The sequence below is a fragment of the Hippocampus bargibanti genome, linkage group LG05, assembly GCF_051943395.1.
Source record: "Hippocampus bargibanti isolate YZ-2025 linkage group LG05, ASM5194339v1, whole genome shotgun sequence".
NCBI lineage: Eukaryota > Metazoa > Chordata > Actinopteri > Syngnathiformes > Syngnathidae > Hippocampus > Hippocampus bargibanti.
The window spans coordinates 20,127,684-20,142,157 of record NC_142738.1 but is presented as its reverse complement, the minus strand read 5'-3'; the positions used below and the strand labels follow the sequence as shown (position 1 = coordinate 20,142,157).

General features: G+C 39.9%; 2 protein-coding genes across 2 annotated transcripts in view; both read left to right on the top strand.

The window, feature by feature from the left end:
* The window catches only part of abtb3b (ankyrin repeat and BTB domain containing 3b), a 158,470-nt gene extending 155,515 nt beyond the window's left edge, over positions 1 to 2,955 (top strand). Inside the window, exon 17 of the mRNA XM_088997204.1 lies at positions 49 to 2,955. Within this exon, the coding sequence (XP_088853330.1) occupies positions 49 to 258 (210 nt within the window). The 3' untranslated portion in view covers positions 259 to 2,955. The remainder of the gene's footprint in view (positions 1 to 48) is intronic.
* Positions 2,956 to 3,564: 609 nt separating this feature from the next.
* On the top strand, positions 3,565 to 10,298 carry mlc1 (modulator of VRAC current 1). Its single transcript, XM_088997208.1, has 12 exons — positions 3,565 to 3,703; positions 4,639 to 4,932; positions 5,396 to 5,485; positions 5,619 to 5,672; positions 6,886 to 6,987; positions 7,103 to 7,204; positions 7,284 to 7,355; positions 7,431 to 7,547; positions 8,641 to 8,697; positions 9,415 to 9,537; positions 9,631 to 9,795; positions 9,973 to 10,298. The coding sequence occupies exons 2-12, from the start codon at positions 4,672 to 4,674 to the stop codon at positions 10,048 to 10,050; spliced, it is 1,221 nt and encodes a 406-aa protein (XP_088853334.1). The 5' UTR covers positions 3,565 to 3,703; positions 4,639 to 4,671; the 3' UTR covers positions 10,051 to 10,298.
* The last annotated feature ends 4,176 nt before the right edge of the window (positions 10,299 to 14,474 follow it).

The window sequence follows — 14,474 nt, the reverse complement described above, 5'->3', positions numbered from 1 at the left end:
GTGATTTACATTTTAATGCGATTGCAACCCTTTGTTTTCTTATACCAGTTTCTAGATGCACCAGACCTTGCATCCTACATTGAGGGCTACTTCCTAAAGAACATGGTCATGTTAATAGAGTTGGAGCCATTTAAACAGCTGCTGTATGATGCCCCTCCAGATAGTCCCAGCTATAACCTCATTCAGAATTTGGAGAAAACATTGGCTGTTCGCATCCAGTCTATTCACTTGTCCTCATCCAAAGGGTCCATCGTTTGAACTCACAAACGTATTGCAGCCTCGGAACACAAATGATGTATGTGTATGTGTATGTGTACGTGTATGTGTATGTGTATGTGTATCCCTATCCATCTCTCTCTCTCTTTATATATATATATATATATATATGGTTAAGAACCACTGCTCGAGTCAATCCTAACTGTCTCCGGGGGTTAGCTGTGGGACACGCCGAAGCGGTTGCTAGCCCATAGCAAGGCACACAGAGACAAACAACCATCAACACCCACACCTATGGACAATATAGATCAGGGGTGTCCAAAGTCATCCCTTGTGAGAGTAATCTGGATTGGAAAATGCATGGATGGATATAAATACATGCAGAAGCAGCCATGTTGACATGTTATGGCCCGTTCTGGTAGAGGATGTCTCCTTGCATATTAATGCCAGTCAAACAATAGCTTTTCCCAGTCATCTCATCACGATGCAGTGTTTGTTCCATAATGAGTTATGAACACTGGCATGAAGGATGTGGCATACTTTCTCGAGACATTTACGAAGCTTTTTATACACAAATTCACACTACCACGTATGATCTTTCCCATGCTGCAAGGACAAGTTGCTGGTGTCTTCTCTTGTGCTTACTTGCTCACTCATCTGTGGTGAAGAATACATTTGTATTGTCAGTCCTAATGATTACTATACTCTAAGGCCAAAAAATGGACCTGTAACATAAAATAGAATGGCATCTGTCATGTTTTATTTGGAAATCAGAACTTGAATTTTCTTTACTCTGTAAATATTGTTGATAAAAGATTGATCCATAATGTAAGTCACTGTATATACTGTATACATTTTATCATATGTCTCACTGTTGACTAATGCTGTGAAAGAACAGCTATCTATCTACGTTTCAATGTTGCATGTCAAAGGGAACGTGTTTGGGGACGGATCCCTCTCATTCACACACATATAATCCGTCTTGCTGCGACTGATCTTCATTCCTCACCTTTCCAGGGCATATCTCCACACCTCTAGTTTCTCCGCCACCTGTTCGATGTTCTCGCTACAGATCACAATGTCATCTGCAAACATCATGGTCCAAGGAGATTCTTGTCTAACATTGTCTGTCAGCCTGTCCATCACCATGGCAAATCAGAAGGGGCTCAGAGCTGACCCCTGGTGGAGTCCCACCTCCACCTTGAATTCCTCCGTCACACGGACAGCACACCTCACAACTGTCTTACAGTCATGATACATGTCTTGCACCGCTCTGACATACTTTTCCGTCACTCCAGACTTCCTCATGCAATGCCACAGCTCTTCTCTGGGCACCCTGTCGTACGCATTCACCAGATCTACAAAGACAATGCAATTCCTTCTGACCTTCTCTATCAGCATTTTTAAAGCAAACACTGCATCTGTCGTACACTTTTTTGGCATGAAGACATACTGCTGCTCACAAATGTTCACGTCTGCTCTTCGTCTTGCTTCAACTACTCTTTCCCAGAGTTTCATTGTATGGCTCATCAACTTTATTCCTCTGTAGTTAGTACAACTCTCCTTTGTTCTTAAAAATGGGCACGAGCACACTTCGTCTCCATTCTTCAGGCATCTGTAGGTTGTTGCTTCGTCGAAGAGTGGATGTTGAGTGAGAATTGATTTGCCAACAGCACTGTTCACTAAATGTGTAAAACTAACGCAGTTGTCATTCTTGTTTAATCATGAAACGGAGATGCTGTGAGCCATCATCAGGAATTGCGAAACTACATGCCATGTATGTGTGTGACTTGTTTGTTATCTTTCCTCCATAAAAAGTGTTGATATGTGCAACAGTTTGCTCTCTTTTACTGTCTCAAATGAAAAAAGATACCCACAAGGGGGCATCCTTGATTCAGTTTTTATGTGAAAAGTTGGTTCTCACCTGCCATAAATTTTGTTTTTTTTTCACAGTTGGAGAGTTTTAATTTGGCATCCGATGCAGTTGTGATTTGACTGCAGTTTAATATATTACAGAAGAGCATTTTACAAGTAAATTAAAGTTTATTGATCACACGTTCGACTAATTCTTATGGGCTCATTGACTACAAAAGACCATTGAGGGGGGAAAAATGCAGATTAAGGCCTTGTGTCTCGCTGGGAATAAAGGCTGTTTTGGTGGGGATCAGAGTACTGGCCACAGGCTTGTGCAGAAACACATGTCCCAGAACAGGGAATATATGAAGGTCAGTGATGAAATCCGTTAAGAGACACAATTGTAAATATGTAACAGGAATGAAAAGAAAAATTCAGCATAATTGAAAATTGATCTGTATTTCTTTTCTTTTCTCCTGAAGATAAAGATACTGCAAAAAAGTGCATGAAGGACACATTCTTTCTGCCAGCCCAGCAAATCTTATTGAGCTAAAATAACAAATTCATTTACTGGGGCAATATGTGTGAGTGCTATGCGCAACTGAGAAAATGAGATCATGTTGTTTGCAAGTGGATCCGAGTGCGTCCTCAAGCATCACGACATCATTGCTGACATCATTAATTGACACCGTTGTGTTCTCTCCAGTCAATTCGCCAAAAGGATGCGGCCACACTTGAAGAGAAGGTGAAATGCGAAAGGAATACAGGGGTGCTTAGAAAGAACAGACGCCTCTTTGTGCTCCACAAAATCTCGGGTCAGGCAACACCTGCTGTCATTGAAAGACTGCCAAAATAAAAGCAAACGTCTTATTTACTGCTCAAGTATGATATAGCTGATTAGGCCACTGCTTTTTTCCACACACTTGCACGGTCTTGTTTGACATTTGCAGTAAGTGTCTCTGCATGGCCCAGAAGCTCCGATGAAAGGGGTGAAGGCCATTGTTAAGGTGTTGCTATGGTTACCGTCCACATAGACAATGCTGCATTAAAGGCTACATTGAATCCTGAAGTGCATATAGTACTGTGGAACGGCCACATACTGAAGGTGTTGTCTCACAAAAGCAGTTACTTGAAGTTTTGGGATTTTTTTTACACAACAATCATTTCAAAAATATCAAGCAGGCTACAGTCAAATCTCTTGTGTTTGAATGCTTGAGTTTTTAACTTTAAGGGTTTATGTATTTTCGCTTCTTAACCGAGACATCTTTTCAATGTGATGTTCAGTGGGAGTAAATGAGAGAACTAAAAGGATGTTTGCCCCCGTTACTCTGCCCCCAGCTTGAGCCCCCTCATACCACCCTTGTTGTCATGCACAGACACTCTCCCTTTGGAACAGAACTTGGCTGGCAGGACAACAGCCATGTGTTTTTGCTCCACACTTTGAAGAACTTTTCCGTCCTGTGCGTTTCTGAGAATACGAGCAAAGAGGAGGGGGCTGAGAGTGGCAAAAGTGAGCTATGGAGCATAAAAGGATGTGCAGTCCAAAACCAGGTCGTATTGATTTAGTGATTTGATTTTCATCATAAATCTATAGTGTACAGCATTTGGAATCAGTCAACATACACGATAGCAGGTGAGTGCACTATTTTTATCTTCATCTTACTTTTGTGGTCCAAAATTACAGAGTTTTTATTTATTTCACATTATGTGGAAGCCTGTAGCCACCAATGATTTCTTTCTTCCTCTGTTCAGCTATATTTAACATTAGAAATCTGCACTCCTTGAATATGGAGCCAGTGCAAGTCTTGTTTAGTATGTAAGTGATGGCTATTCTTCAAGCTCACTGTATCTAGAGCGAGCTGCATAAGCAAATACATTGCTGTGTTGATTTAATTGCAGTTTTATCAACCCACAATGTCCGAAGGAGGAGAAGAAATGGATTTGGTTGGAGATTTACTGTTAAAGCCATTTTCAAGACGGACTTTTCAATAAAAAATAGATATCATTAACAAAGGTCAGACATTTCCAAATATGTCAGAAAATAGCAAATAACATTTCAATTTTATGATTTATTATTGATACTTGATCGTGTTCAATATTTTCTGCGGTGTGAAAGATCGATCACAAGTTATTTCCTGGCTAAATGTACCCTCGAACCTTACAGGACATGTAGTAAATCACATCACCTTTTTTTTACAGTGGCAGCTGCGGATTGATTCAGACGTAGCACTACTGAAGCCCTAGGAGTGACATGCCACTGGTTGGCAGGGGGTGCATTATGTTATATATTCTTGGAAGGGTTGAACATGTGAAATGAATTTTGATGGTCTGTACCTGTAACATGTGCAATGATAATAACATTCTAAGTCAACTTCAACATGACCCAAAAATATGCCAAACGTCATGGTGAAAATGTAAAAAAATAACCAATTTGTCAAAAGAGATTCTGTAAATTTCCCATTAGTAAAGTATGCAAGGCATGTTCCTTGCAAATGCAGCATAACTGAAAAGGGAAGTAAACAGGCTCAGACGCAAATCTACCAATCACAAATATCTTTTCTCATTTAGTTTTTAGATTTTCCATATCAACCAGCCGTCGCAATGATGCAGCGCGAGGAGGAGTCAGCACGAGAGGAGTTCACCTACAGTCCCATGTCAACTCTGGAAAGAGGCAGTGGCTCACTGGGAAGACGGGGTAGCAGGGGAATGGAGAGGAGAGTGGACAGGGGAGAGCAGGATGTGTCCGAGCGGGACAGCTACACTGTGGATGTGAGGGCCAGTGACCTGCAGCTGGCCCAGCTAGAGCCTCTAAAGCACCCCTGCTTCAGCTGCAGGGCCTGGCTCTTCAGCGTCGTCATAGGGGTAAGGCGAGGCAGATGATGGGATTCATTTCTTTCGGGTTTTCCACACAAGTTTTAAAAGGTTGGCATGGTTTCTTTCAACGCGGAACAATCTCAGTCTTGAAAATGTGGATGTGAATCGTATTCTCAGCTTCTTGGTTATTTTACAGTACAATGCGCAAAAGTCATTATCTGTGCTCATGAGGTTGCTTGGTAAAGGAATGCTGTAATTTACAGCATGGAATATGTGGGCGGAAGGGTTATTAATTACCAAGCATTAGTTATTCATTATTGTACTTTGTTTACAGTATAGTGGATGGACGGAAGGAAATATACTGTATTTGTAAATTCCCTAAAATTTTCCAATGAAATTGTTTTGGTAAGAATAATATTCACATTGATGACATTTAATTATATAAGAACACAATTATTGATGCACATGATTGCCTTTTTTAATGCCAATGGGGGCATCCACGTGTTAACAGGGCAGTCTACTCGTCACCTCTGGGTTCTCTTTGTACCTGGGAAATCGCTTTCCTGTTGCCATGGACTACTTGCGCTGTGCTGCAGGCTCAGTAAGTTAAATGCCATTCTTAGCTATTCTGACTGTTTTGGACCTCAATATAAATGCCATTTTCAAAAGAAAAGTTGTATTTTAGAGTTTGCACTTACAGTATTTTGAACTGTGTGATTTTTTTTTTTTAACAGGGCATACCAGCAGCAATCGTTAGCTTTGCTATTGCCAAGAACAGACATTTTTCAGTAAGTTATGCATACGCGTAAAGAGACAGTCATTTCAATCAATGCCAACGTTCAAAAAAATTAATTGCACCTTTCATCAAGATGTGATGCGTGTCTTATAGCAGTGCTCTTCGACCTTTTCATGAGCAGAAGCATGTACCGTCGTATTCTCTGGACTATAAAGTGCACCTTCAATTAATGGTGTATTTTCAATCTTTTTTCCATATACAGTAAAGTCTCGTTATATCGATATCGGATATATCGATAGTCCTGGTTATATCGATACTATTTCTATGCACGCACGGAGAAAATTACATGCAAACAGGGTCGGATATATCGATAGTCCCGGTTATATCGATATTTTTCGGACTCCCTTGAATATCGATATAACGAGACTTTACTGTATAAGGCGCAACGGATTATAAGGCGTGCCTTCGATGAATAACATTGAAAAACTTTTTCCATGTATAAGGCACACTGGATTCTAAAGTACATGGTCATCCTTTGAAAAAAAATTGAAGATTTGTAGGTGCGCCTTATAGTACGGAATAACACTGTACTTTGAATTAGTAGAATCTCAAGGCTTGCTACCAAACAATGTCACAAAGTGACATGGATGGCATGGCTCAGCGGTATCGTAATCATCTCCTCAGCCTGGAGGTTGTCAAAAAGTCCTGGTGCAAGATATTGACCCACGGTTACTCTTGATGCGGCGTCATCGGGAGGTAAATGAGTAAAATAGTATACAATACAATGCAATGCAATGCAATACAAAACAATACAATGTGTAAAGCGCGTTGAGTACCCGAGTTAGAAAAATTATATGAGTAACAGCCCATTTACCATTAATAAAATAACATTGAGTGAAATAATTGTGATAGCGTACCAATGAACTCATCAATATAGTTACTCAGTGTGAATTCTGGCCCTTTTCTTTGAAGGTAATACTGTACTAATATTTTTCTGTTGTATGAATGGAAAAGCCACATGGTTTATTGTGCCTTCTGCTGTCTAGTTGAAGGGCACTGGATTGTTCTGTCAGTCACTCCGTTCCCGCCATTGATAAATAAACAAACATACTTTTACTTTTATAGGAAATTAATGAAATAAATTTACAACTGAAGTGTAATTGGATACTTTTCTGGCACACACTGTGATGTTTTTAGAGAATATTTGCAGTGTGGGAAATATTTTAATTATAATGTCTTATTATCTGTTTTCTTGTTATTTCAAGGTGTCAGATTTCCAGGTGCTCTATGTGTCAACTTTTGCAGTAACGACCACGTGCTTGGTTTGGTTTGGATGTAAACTGGTCCTCAGCCCCTCAGCTGTCAATGTAAAATCATCCTCAGACTTGAATTGGGTTCCATGTGAACATCTCTTATCGACATCAACTATTGCAGTCCATGTTCTTCTTTATTATCTTTTCTCCTTTGTATTCCACTGCTTAGATCAACTTCAACCTCATCTTGATGATTTTGCTGGAGGTGTTGATGGCTACGACTGTAATTCTGTCAGCTCGCTCCGGAGAGGACTGCTGCTGTCACAGAAAGGTGTGTATGCGTCACCTGATGTTATCCTCCACAAAGATCACGTACTCCTGACGACTCCATTTTATAATCCTTCCACCAGTCTGAGACAAACCAACGAACTTTGATCACAACCCCTGCAGTATTTCCCACTCGACTCCTCAAAGCCTACTCTGTGAGTAGCTGCCAGCCAAACAGACATTCTGTTCATGCTCCACGGCTCTCTGTGACGGAAATCTGTCTGTGGCAGGTGATTGAAGTCATTGTAGGAATCTCATCTGTGTTTGGGGGTATCATTGCACTCAACATGGATGCCTTGCTGCCCGGACCTTACTTGTCCGTCACATTTTTCTGGATACTTGTGGCTGTAAGTTCTGTTCACTTTTTACAAGCAAAAAATAGTACTTGAGTGGTGTGGTAACAAAAAGGAAGTGGACAGGGTGTGACGTCATGTAAAGGCAGGCAGAATGTGAAATGACAGGAAGTGCAAGAAAATAAAACGATGTGAAAGGAAATAGAAAAGATGGTAGAAATGTGTTTGTATAGTGAATTGCCTTAACACTCACAAAGTGAGTATACCCCAAATTGGCCTATTTGGCCATTTTTTTCTGCCCTGTTGTTATGTAACACAATAATGGCCCAAAGTTTTGGGTGTTAAGAGGGAGCAGTTATATTCCAAGGCAATTGTTGGAAGTTTAGTACCACCTTATGGCAAAGAACTTTCAGGAAAGTCACTAATAAAGTGTGTTGTCTACGTTTACATGTTTCTTTCTTTGAAAAAAGACGTTTTGAAAAGAGGACTGGAAAAAGTCTATTGGATATCCTTTTTTTTTTTTAATCAATTAAAATTGTCCATTTCCTGCACTATATGTAATAGAATCCCCTGAAAGTATGGAGAGCCTTGTTTGCTCAGCATTCTGAAGTTGAGAGCTACTCGAGTGTTAAAGGCTACCCGTCTGACCACACCTCTAAAATAGCTTTTCTGAAATAGCCTGTCATGATGTAATCATTTGTTAATTGATGATATTCACTTACTGTATATGAAGAAACTGGTCATGTGTAGGATTTCGCACAATAATTGGAAAACAGATTAAAAAAAACTATTATTCCTACACATCTCTGACAATGGTCACATTTTAGAATGATCAAAATTACAATATACCGGAGTTATCACAATGTTCCATCATTTGTCGACTATTTTCAGAAGAGACTCACAGGCTATTTCTGTGGGCCGAGTGGGCTACTCGATGCCTGCGGATGCCATAAGGTGACTCCTGATAGAGAGAATTGATTGATGTTCAGACAACAAACTCCAGGATGAGCAAATGCCATTGCTTCTCATGTACCTTTATAACATGAGAACATATAACAGAGAAAGTAGCTGACGTTTATTTCAATGCCATGTCTCTGGGTCTTGTCACTTATTGTACGTATGGGATGTGATCTGTTCATCATTGCAGTGTTTTCCAAGTGCAATCGCAAGTCATGTTGTATCAGAATACCCGAACAAATGCCTGGTGAGTAGAACATAACATCGAACTGTATTTATATAAATTATGTCTGTTTAAAGTGTGGCTTGAAACAAATACTGTATTTTTCTGTGTATAAAGTGTATCAAAAAAAACTTCACAATATGACCCTGCACCTCTACTGTAGTGCCTTATAATGTGGTTTGCCTTATACATGGCAATTTTTTTTTAACATGTCATTTAATGAAGATGTACATTATATTCCGGTGCGCCTTATATATGGAAAACGTTTGAAAATACACCATTCATTGGGGGTGCACCTTATATTTGGGTGCGCCTTATACACGGGAAAATACAATAAAGACATTTTCCCACCAAGAATGACTTAATATTGCACGAAATTGCCTGGGCTTTAAAGATGCATTTCAAGAATATTAAAATAACTGTAGGTGCATAGTACACACTGGGTGGAGCTTGAAAGACTGTCACCTGTTGATTGGTTGACAGGCAAGTGCTACTTCCACGGGACAATTACAATGGAATGGAAACAACACACTTACTGAAACAGACCTGACTTCTTTTTTTCAGAAGTCTTCATTCCCTGTCATTCGCCTTCCCATCACTTTACCATCTTTCATGGCATACCTGGCCCCAAATGTATTTCATAAAGAAGTTAATAAGGACCAGCTTTTGACTTTATGTATCAATAAATCTCTCCTTGAAGATTTTTTCTTGAACCTTTGCTCTCTCTTGTGTGTCATTCAGGTGGAGGTGCTGATCGCCATCAGCAGTGTGACTTCTCCTCTCCTCTTTTCAGCCTCTGGTTTCCTCTCTTGTAGTGTGATCAGCTTTATTGACATTTTTCTACACAAAGTGCCTACAGCTAAGGTAAGTTGGACAAATCTATTTGTCTGACTGCTTTAGAAGCACAAATCCCAAACGAGTAGTGATAAGACATACTTCTACACGGCCATATTCCAGCAATCCTACGACATCTTGCTGCTGATTCTGCTGGTGTTATTGCTGGTGCAGGCCATTTTAAATTGTGCCACCGTGGTGCACTGTGCCTCTTACAAAACTCAGCTCCGCTTGAGGGCAACACAACAGAGTGATGACAACGTGGGAACTTCGAGCCAGTACTGTGGGGTATGCATTAAATACAAATTCCCTCGTCGTCTTATTTTTTTGGGTTGCCTCTCACTTCTGATTAAAATGTTGGCTAAATATTTATTTTAATTCACACCATAGGTGTTGTATGTTTTTCCATACTAATGCTTACCTCTTGACATGTTACCACTCTTTTTTTCTCTCTCTCTCTCCCAGCAACCATCCAATGGAATGCTGCATCACTTCAGCAGAGACAGAACCCGGAAGGCAGTTATGGTGCAAATCACTCACTGACTACAATCCATGAAAGTTAAACTTTAGAGGTGTAAAATAGTATACAGCGAATATAAAAATAATCTATTGTGAAATTACAATTATATTGAAATTAAAGAAGCATAAAGTGAATATATGTAAAGGTTGCTATGTTTGTAGTGCCGAAGACATTGGATTACCGGTAAATTCTTTGGTGTACACTATGTCACCTATACTAGACCTTGATTTTTATTTTGTCCTACTAGAGGACAAATTATGTATTTAATCTTCAGCATTATTATTATTATTATTTTATTATTATTATTATTATTATTATTATTATTATTATTATTATTATTATTATGTTTGCACTTTTTACAAGGATGTGGTGTAAATCACAGTATTACAAGTTAGTGTACGTTCTTTGTGTTTGAGGTCTTTAAATTTGCATTTTGAGTTCTTCCAAAATAGGTTGAACCTGCTTTCCACAGTATACTGTTTCATGATAATTCTATACATACAACAAATAAATGAAGTACACATTCCAAGTATCAATGTGCAGTAGGTGTGCACCAGAGTAATTTTGGTTTGTGAACACTTGAGTTGGACTATGTTGCGATTGCCTTTGAGCAACCCGGTCCGGCCTCCCTGTGTGGAGTTTGCATGTTCTCCCCAAGTCTGTGTGGGTTTTCTCCGCGTCCTCCGATTTCCTCCCACATTCCAAACACATGCATTACAGGCTGATTTAACACTCAAAATTTGTGAGTGTGAGAGCAAATGGTTGTTTGTCTGTGTGTGCCCTGTGATTGGCTGGCAACCAATTCCGGGTGTCCCCCGCCCAGTGCCCGAAGACGGCTGGGATAGGCTCCAGCCCCCCCCTACCACCCTGATGAGGAACAAGCGGATAATGATGGATGGATGGATGGATGGATGGATGGATGCCTTTGAGCAAGTCATTGAACCCAGAATTTTAATGTAAATCACAATGAATAAGAATTAAAAATAAGAATCATCATCTTCATCATCACATTGCTGCGGCTATTGTGGAAAGTATTATATAAATGGGGATGTGTTGAATTGTATCATCATGATATAGTATGTTATGGTTGTTGATAGTCTGCATAATGTAACTAATACATACATAAGTACATGAGCGTCATAAATTTGAGTGCACTCAGCAAAAGGAAGAGACAGAGACATTGAGAATGCTGTTCCTTATCCTCTTTTTTAACCGGCACAAACCGGCTTGAGGAAGAAAGCTGACTGACTTGTGGCTTGTCATGAGCATCGGGGCCACCTCCGCATAACAGAGAAGGGAGTTAAATTTGTGAACATAATAACTTTTTGGAAATGGTGTTCAGGAAGGATGCTGCATTTATTAGTCATCTCACAAAATGATGGACGTTCTTGTTAAGACCATGATATGATTTTAATCCCCCAGTCTATTTCACTGGACCAGTGAAAGCCACACGCTGCAACTTACATGATGGAAAAGTATACAGGGCACTGGATGAATCACGACTGTATGTTATCTGCGCTAAAAGACTGTTATGAACAGATGAACAGGCTAGTCTACGATGGTCACATCCAGCTACATAGGGAGAACAGGGATTGGGAACCATTTTGACGAAGAGAGCCATAAAGGCTCGCTCTCTCTCTCTCTCTCTCTCTCTCTCTCTCTCTCTCTCTCTCTCTCTCTCTCTCTCTCTCTCTCTCTCTCTCTCTCTCTCTCTCTCTCTCTATCTCTCTCTCTCTCTCTCTCTCTATATATATATATATATATATATATATATATATAGAGAGAGAGAGAGAGATAGATAGATAGATAGATAGATAGATAGATAGATAGATAGATAGATAGATAGATAGATAGATAGATAGATAGATAGATAGATAGATAGATAGATAGATAGATAGATAGAGAGAGAGAAACCACGAATGCCAGCATGTACATACTGTATGAAAAACAGTGATTATTGCAAGCAATAAAGATATCTGAATACAACACAATTAAATACATGTATGGAAAACAAAAACTGCAAGGTTTACATTACTTACGTTGATAAAGTATTCTGCGGCACATCGAACTCTTTCGCGATGGAGGATTTGCTCCTTGTTGGACTCTCCTCAACAGCCACTATTGCCTTGTACTTCGTTCCGAGGTCACAATTGTTACGTTTCCCCATGGTTGAAATTGGTGTTGAACAACTGTATACTGTATAAGAAGACTACAGTATGTTTCAGATGCCATTGCAGCTCTGGTACACTGTGCAAGACACGAAAGCTGGTCACGTGACCAACGGTGTTACCGATACAGATATCGCTAATGGTGGTACTGTATAGAAACCCTTAAGTAAATATCAATTCAGCTTAAACTGCTTTTGTATCGATATAAGCAGTGCAAAATGGCTGGTGGGAGATGGAAAGGGCACCGTAGTGACCGGATTATTGTAATAACCCGGTATCGTACTAAACGGAACTAATTATACATAAAAAGACTAGAAATTTGCCGGGAAATGAAAATAGTATCGTAATATGCAGTACTATCAATATAACCGATATCGAAATAACGAGAATTTACTGTAATAATAATTTCTCAATGATAGAGTCAACCAAAACTGACTTTGTGGTGTCAAACAATCCTGTAATGTGGAGCATGACTCTTGTAAACCTTTGTATTTATTTATATCTTCTTTTCCTTTCGGCTTTTCCTTTCCAGGGGTCGCCACAGCAAATCAGTGTCCTCCATTTTCAGAGGTTTGATTCGCATGTTTGTTTTGGCCAAGCTTTTACGTCCGATGCCCATCTCTCCAGGACAAATCCTAATGATACACATTTGCAAAATATAATACGTACTCAGAGTAGTTGTCTGAACATGCACTTGTGATTAATTTGACAGTTTGTAGCGAATGAATGGGTTTGACACAATGCCATTTAATACGTCTGTGTAAGCTCTCAGTCGTACAGGAGTGGTCCATCGATGAGAAGGTTTCTTCAGCCGTCATCTGTACAAAAGTGAAGGTTTCGGACGTTTCGCCTCCTATCCAAGAGACTTCGTCAGCGAACTAAAGTCTGACTGGTCGTATCGGCCCCATTTATATATCCCTAATGTCCAGACCTAGTGGCGCCGGACACAGCTATGATAGGTCCCTACTCTCAGGTTGGGGGGGGGGGCGCGGGACCCCCCCCTGTGGTCCCACTGATTGTTCCTACATTCCTGACTAACGATTGGCCTATTACCCCCACTCCCCCCGGTATCACCTCATCAGCATAACGACCCTCATCAGCATTGCGAAAGTTGCCTAACCTGTTTTGCCTGAGCAGGCTATTGTATGAACGATCCAAATTGAACCTCACACCACCCGACCGGTTTAATGAAGGATTTTGTTGTTTTATAAGAATCGCCTCTTTTACCCCCCTTTCAAACCATCTATGTTCTTTCGCTAAGATTTTAACCTCATTGTTGTCAAATGAGTGGTTAGTAGCTTTTAGGTGCAAATGTACTGCCGATTGAGGCCCACGAGTATTATCCCTGCGATGTTGATAAAGTCTTTTTTTTTTGAGAATTTGTTGAGTCTCCCCAATGTACTGCTCTTTACAATTTTCATTCTTACAATGTATGGAATAAACTACATTACTTTGTTTTTCATTTGGTAGCCTATCTTTTGGATGCACTAATTTTTGCCTTAACGTGTTTATCGGTTTGAAATAAGTAGGAATTTTATGTTGCCAAAGGACTCTTTGTAATTTTTCAGAAACTCCTGCAATGTACGGTACTGCTACTCCTCTCCTTTTAGAATCTTGAGAATTATTGGTTTCGTTCGCTATTCTTTCTTTCTGACATTTGTTGAATGACCACTGAGGGTACCCACAGTTAGTGAGTGCTCTCCTGATATGTTTTGACTCCTTTTCTCTACCTTCAGTGCTAGTTGGTATTAGTTTAGCCCTATGCTGGAGGGTTCTGATAACTCCTAGTTTATGTTGTAAAGGGTGGTTAGAGTCAAAAAGTAAGTATTGGTCAGTGTGCGTAGCCTTCCTAAAGACTTCTGTTTTTAGCGCTCTGTCCTCTTTTATAATTACTTTACAATCCAAGAAGGCTAGTTGGTTCTCTTGAATGTCCTCACGAGTAAATTTAATGTTGAAGTCTACAGAGTTGAGATGATCTGTGAAGGATTGAATTTCTTGTTTCTTAATTATGACAAAAGTGTCGTCCACATATCTAAACCAGTGTCGAGGTTTTGTCCCTGGGAAGGATGTGAGGGCCTGTTTCTCCATCTCTTCCATGTAAAGATTAGCCACTATGGGTGAAACTGGTGAGCCCATAGCACAACCATGGATTTGTTTATAAAATTTTTCCCGAAATTGAAAATACGTAGTATTAAGGCAGATTTCTAATAATTGGCAGATGTGATCCGGTTTCAGTTTGGTTCTTTCATGCAGAGAAACATCCGCCAGCAGCCTCGTCC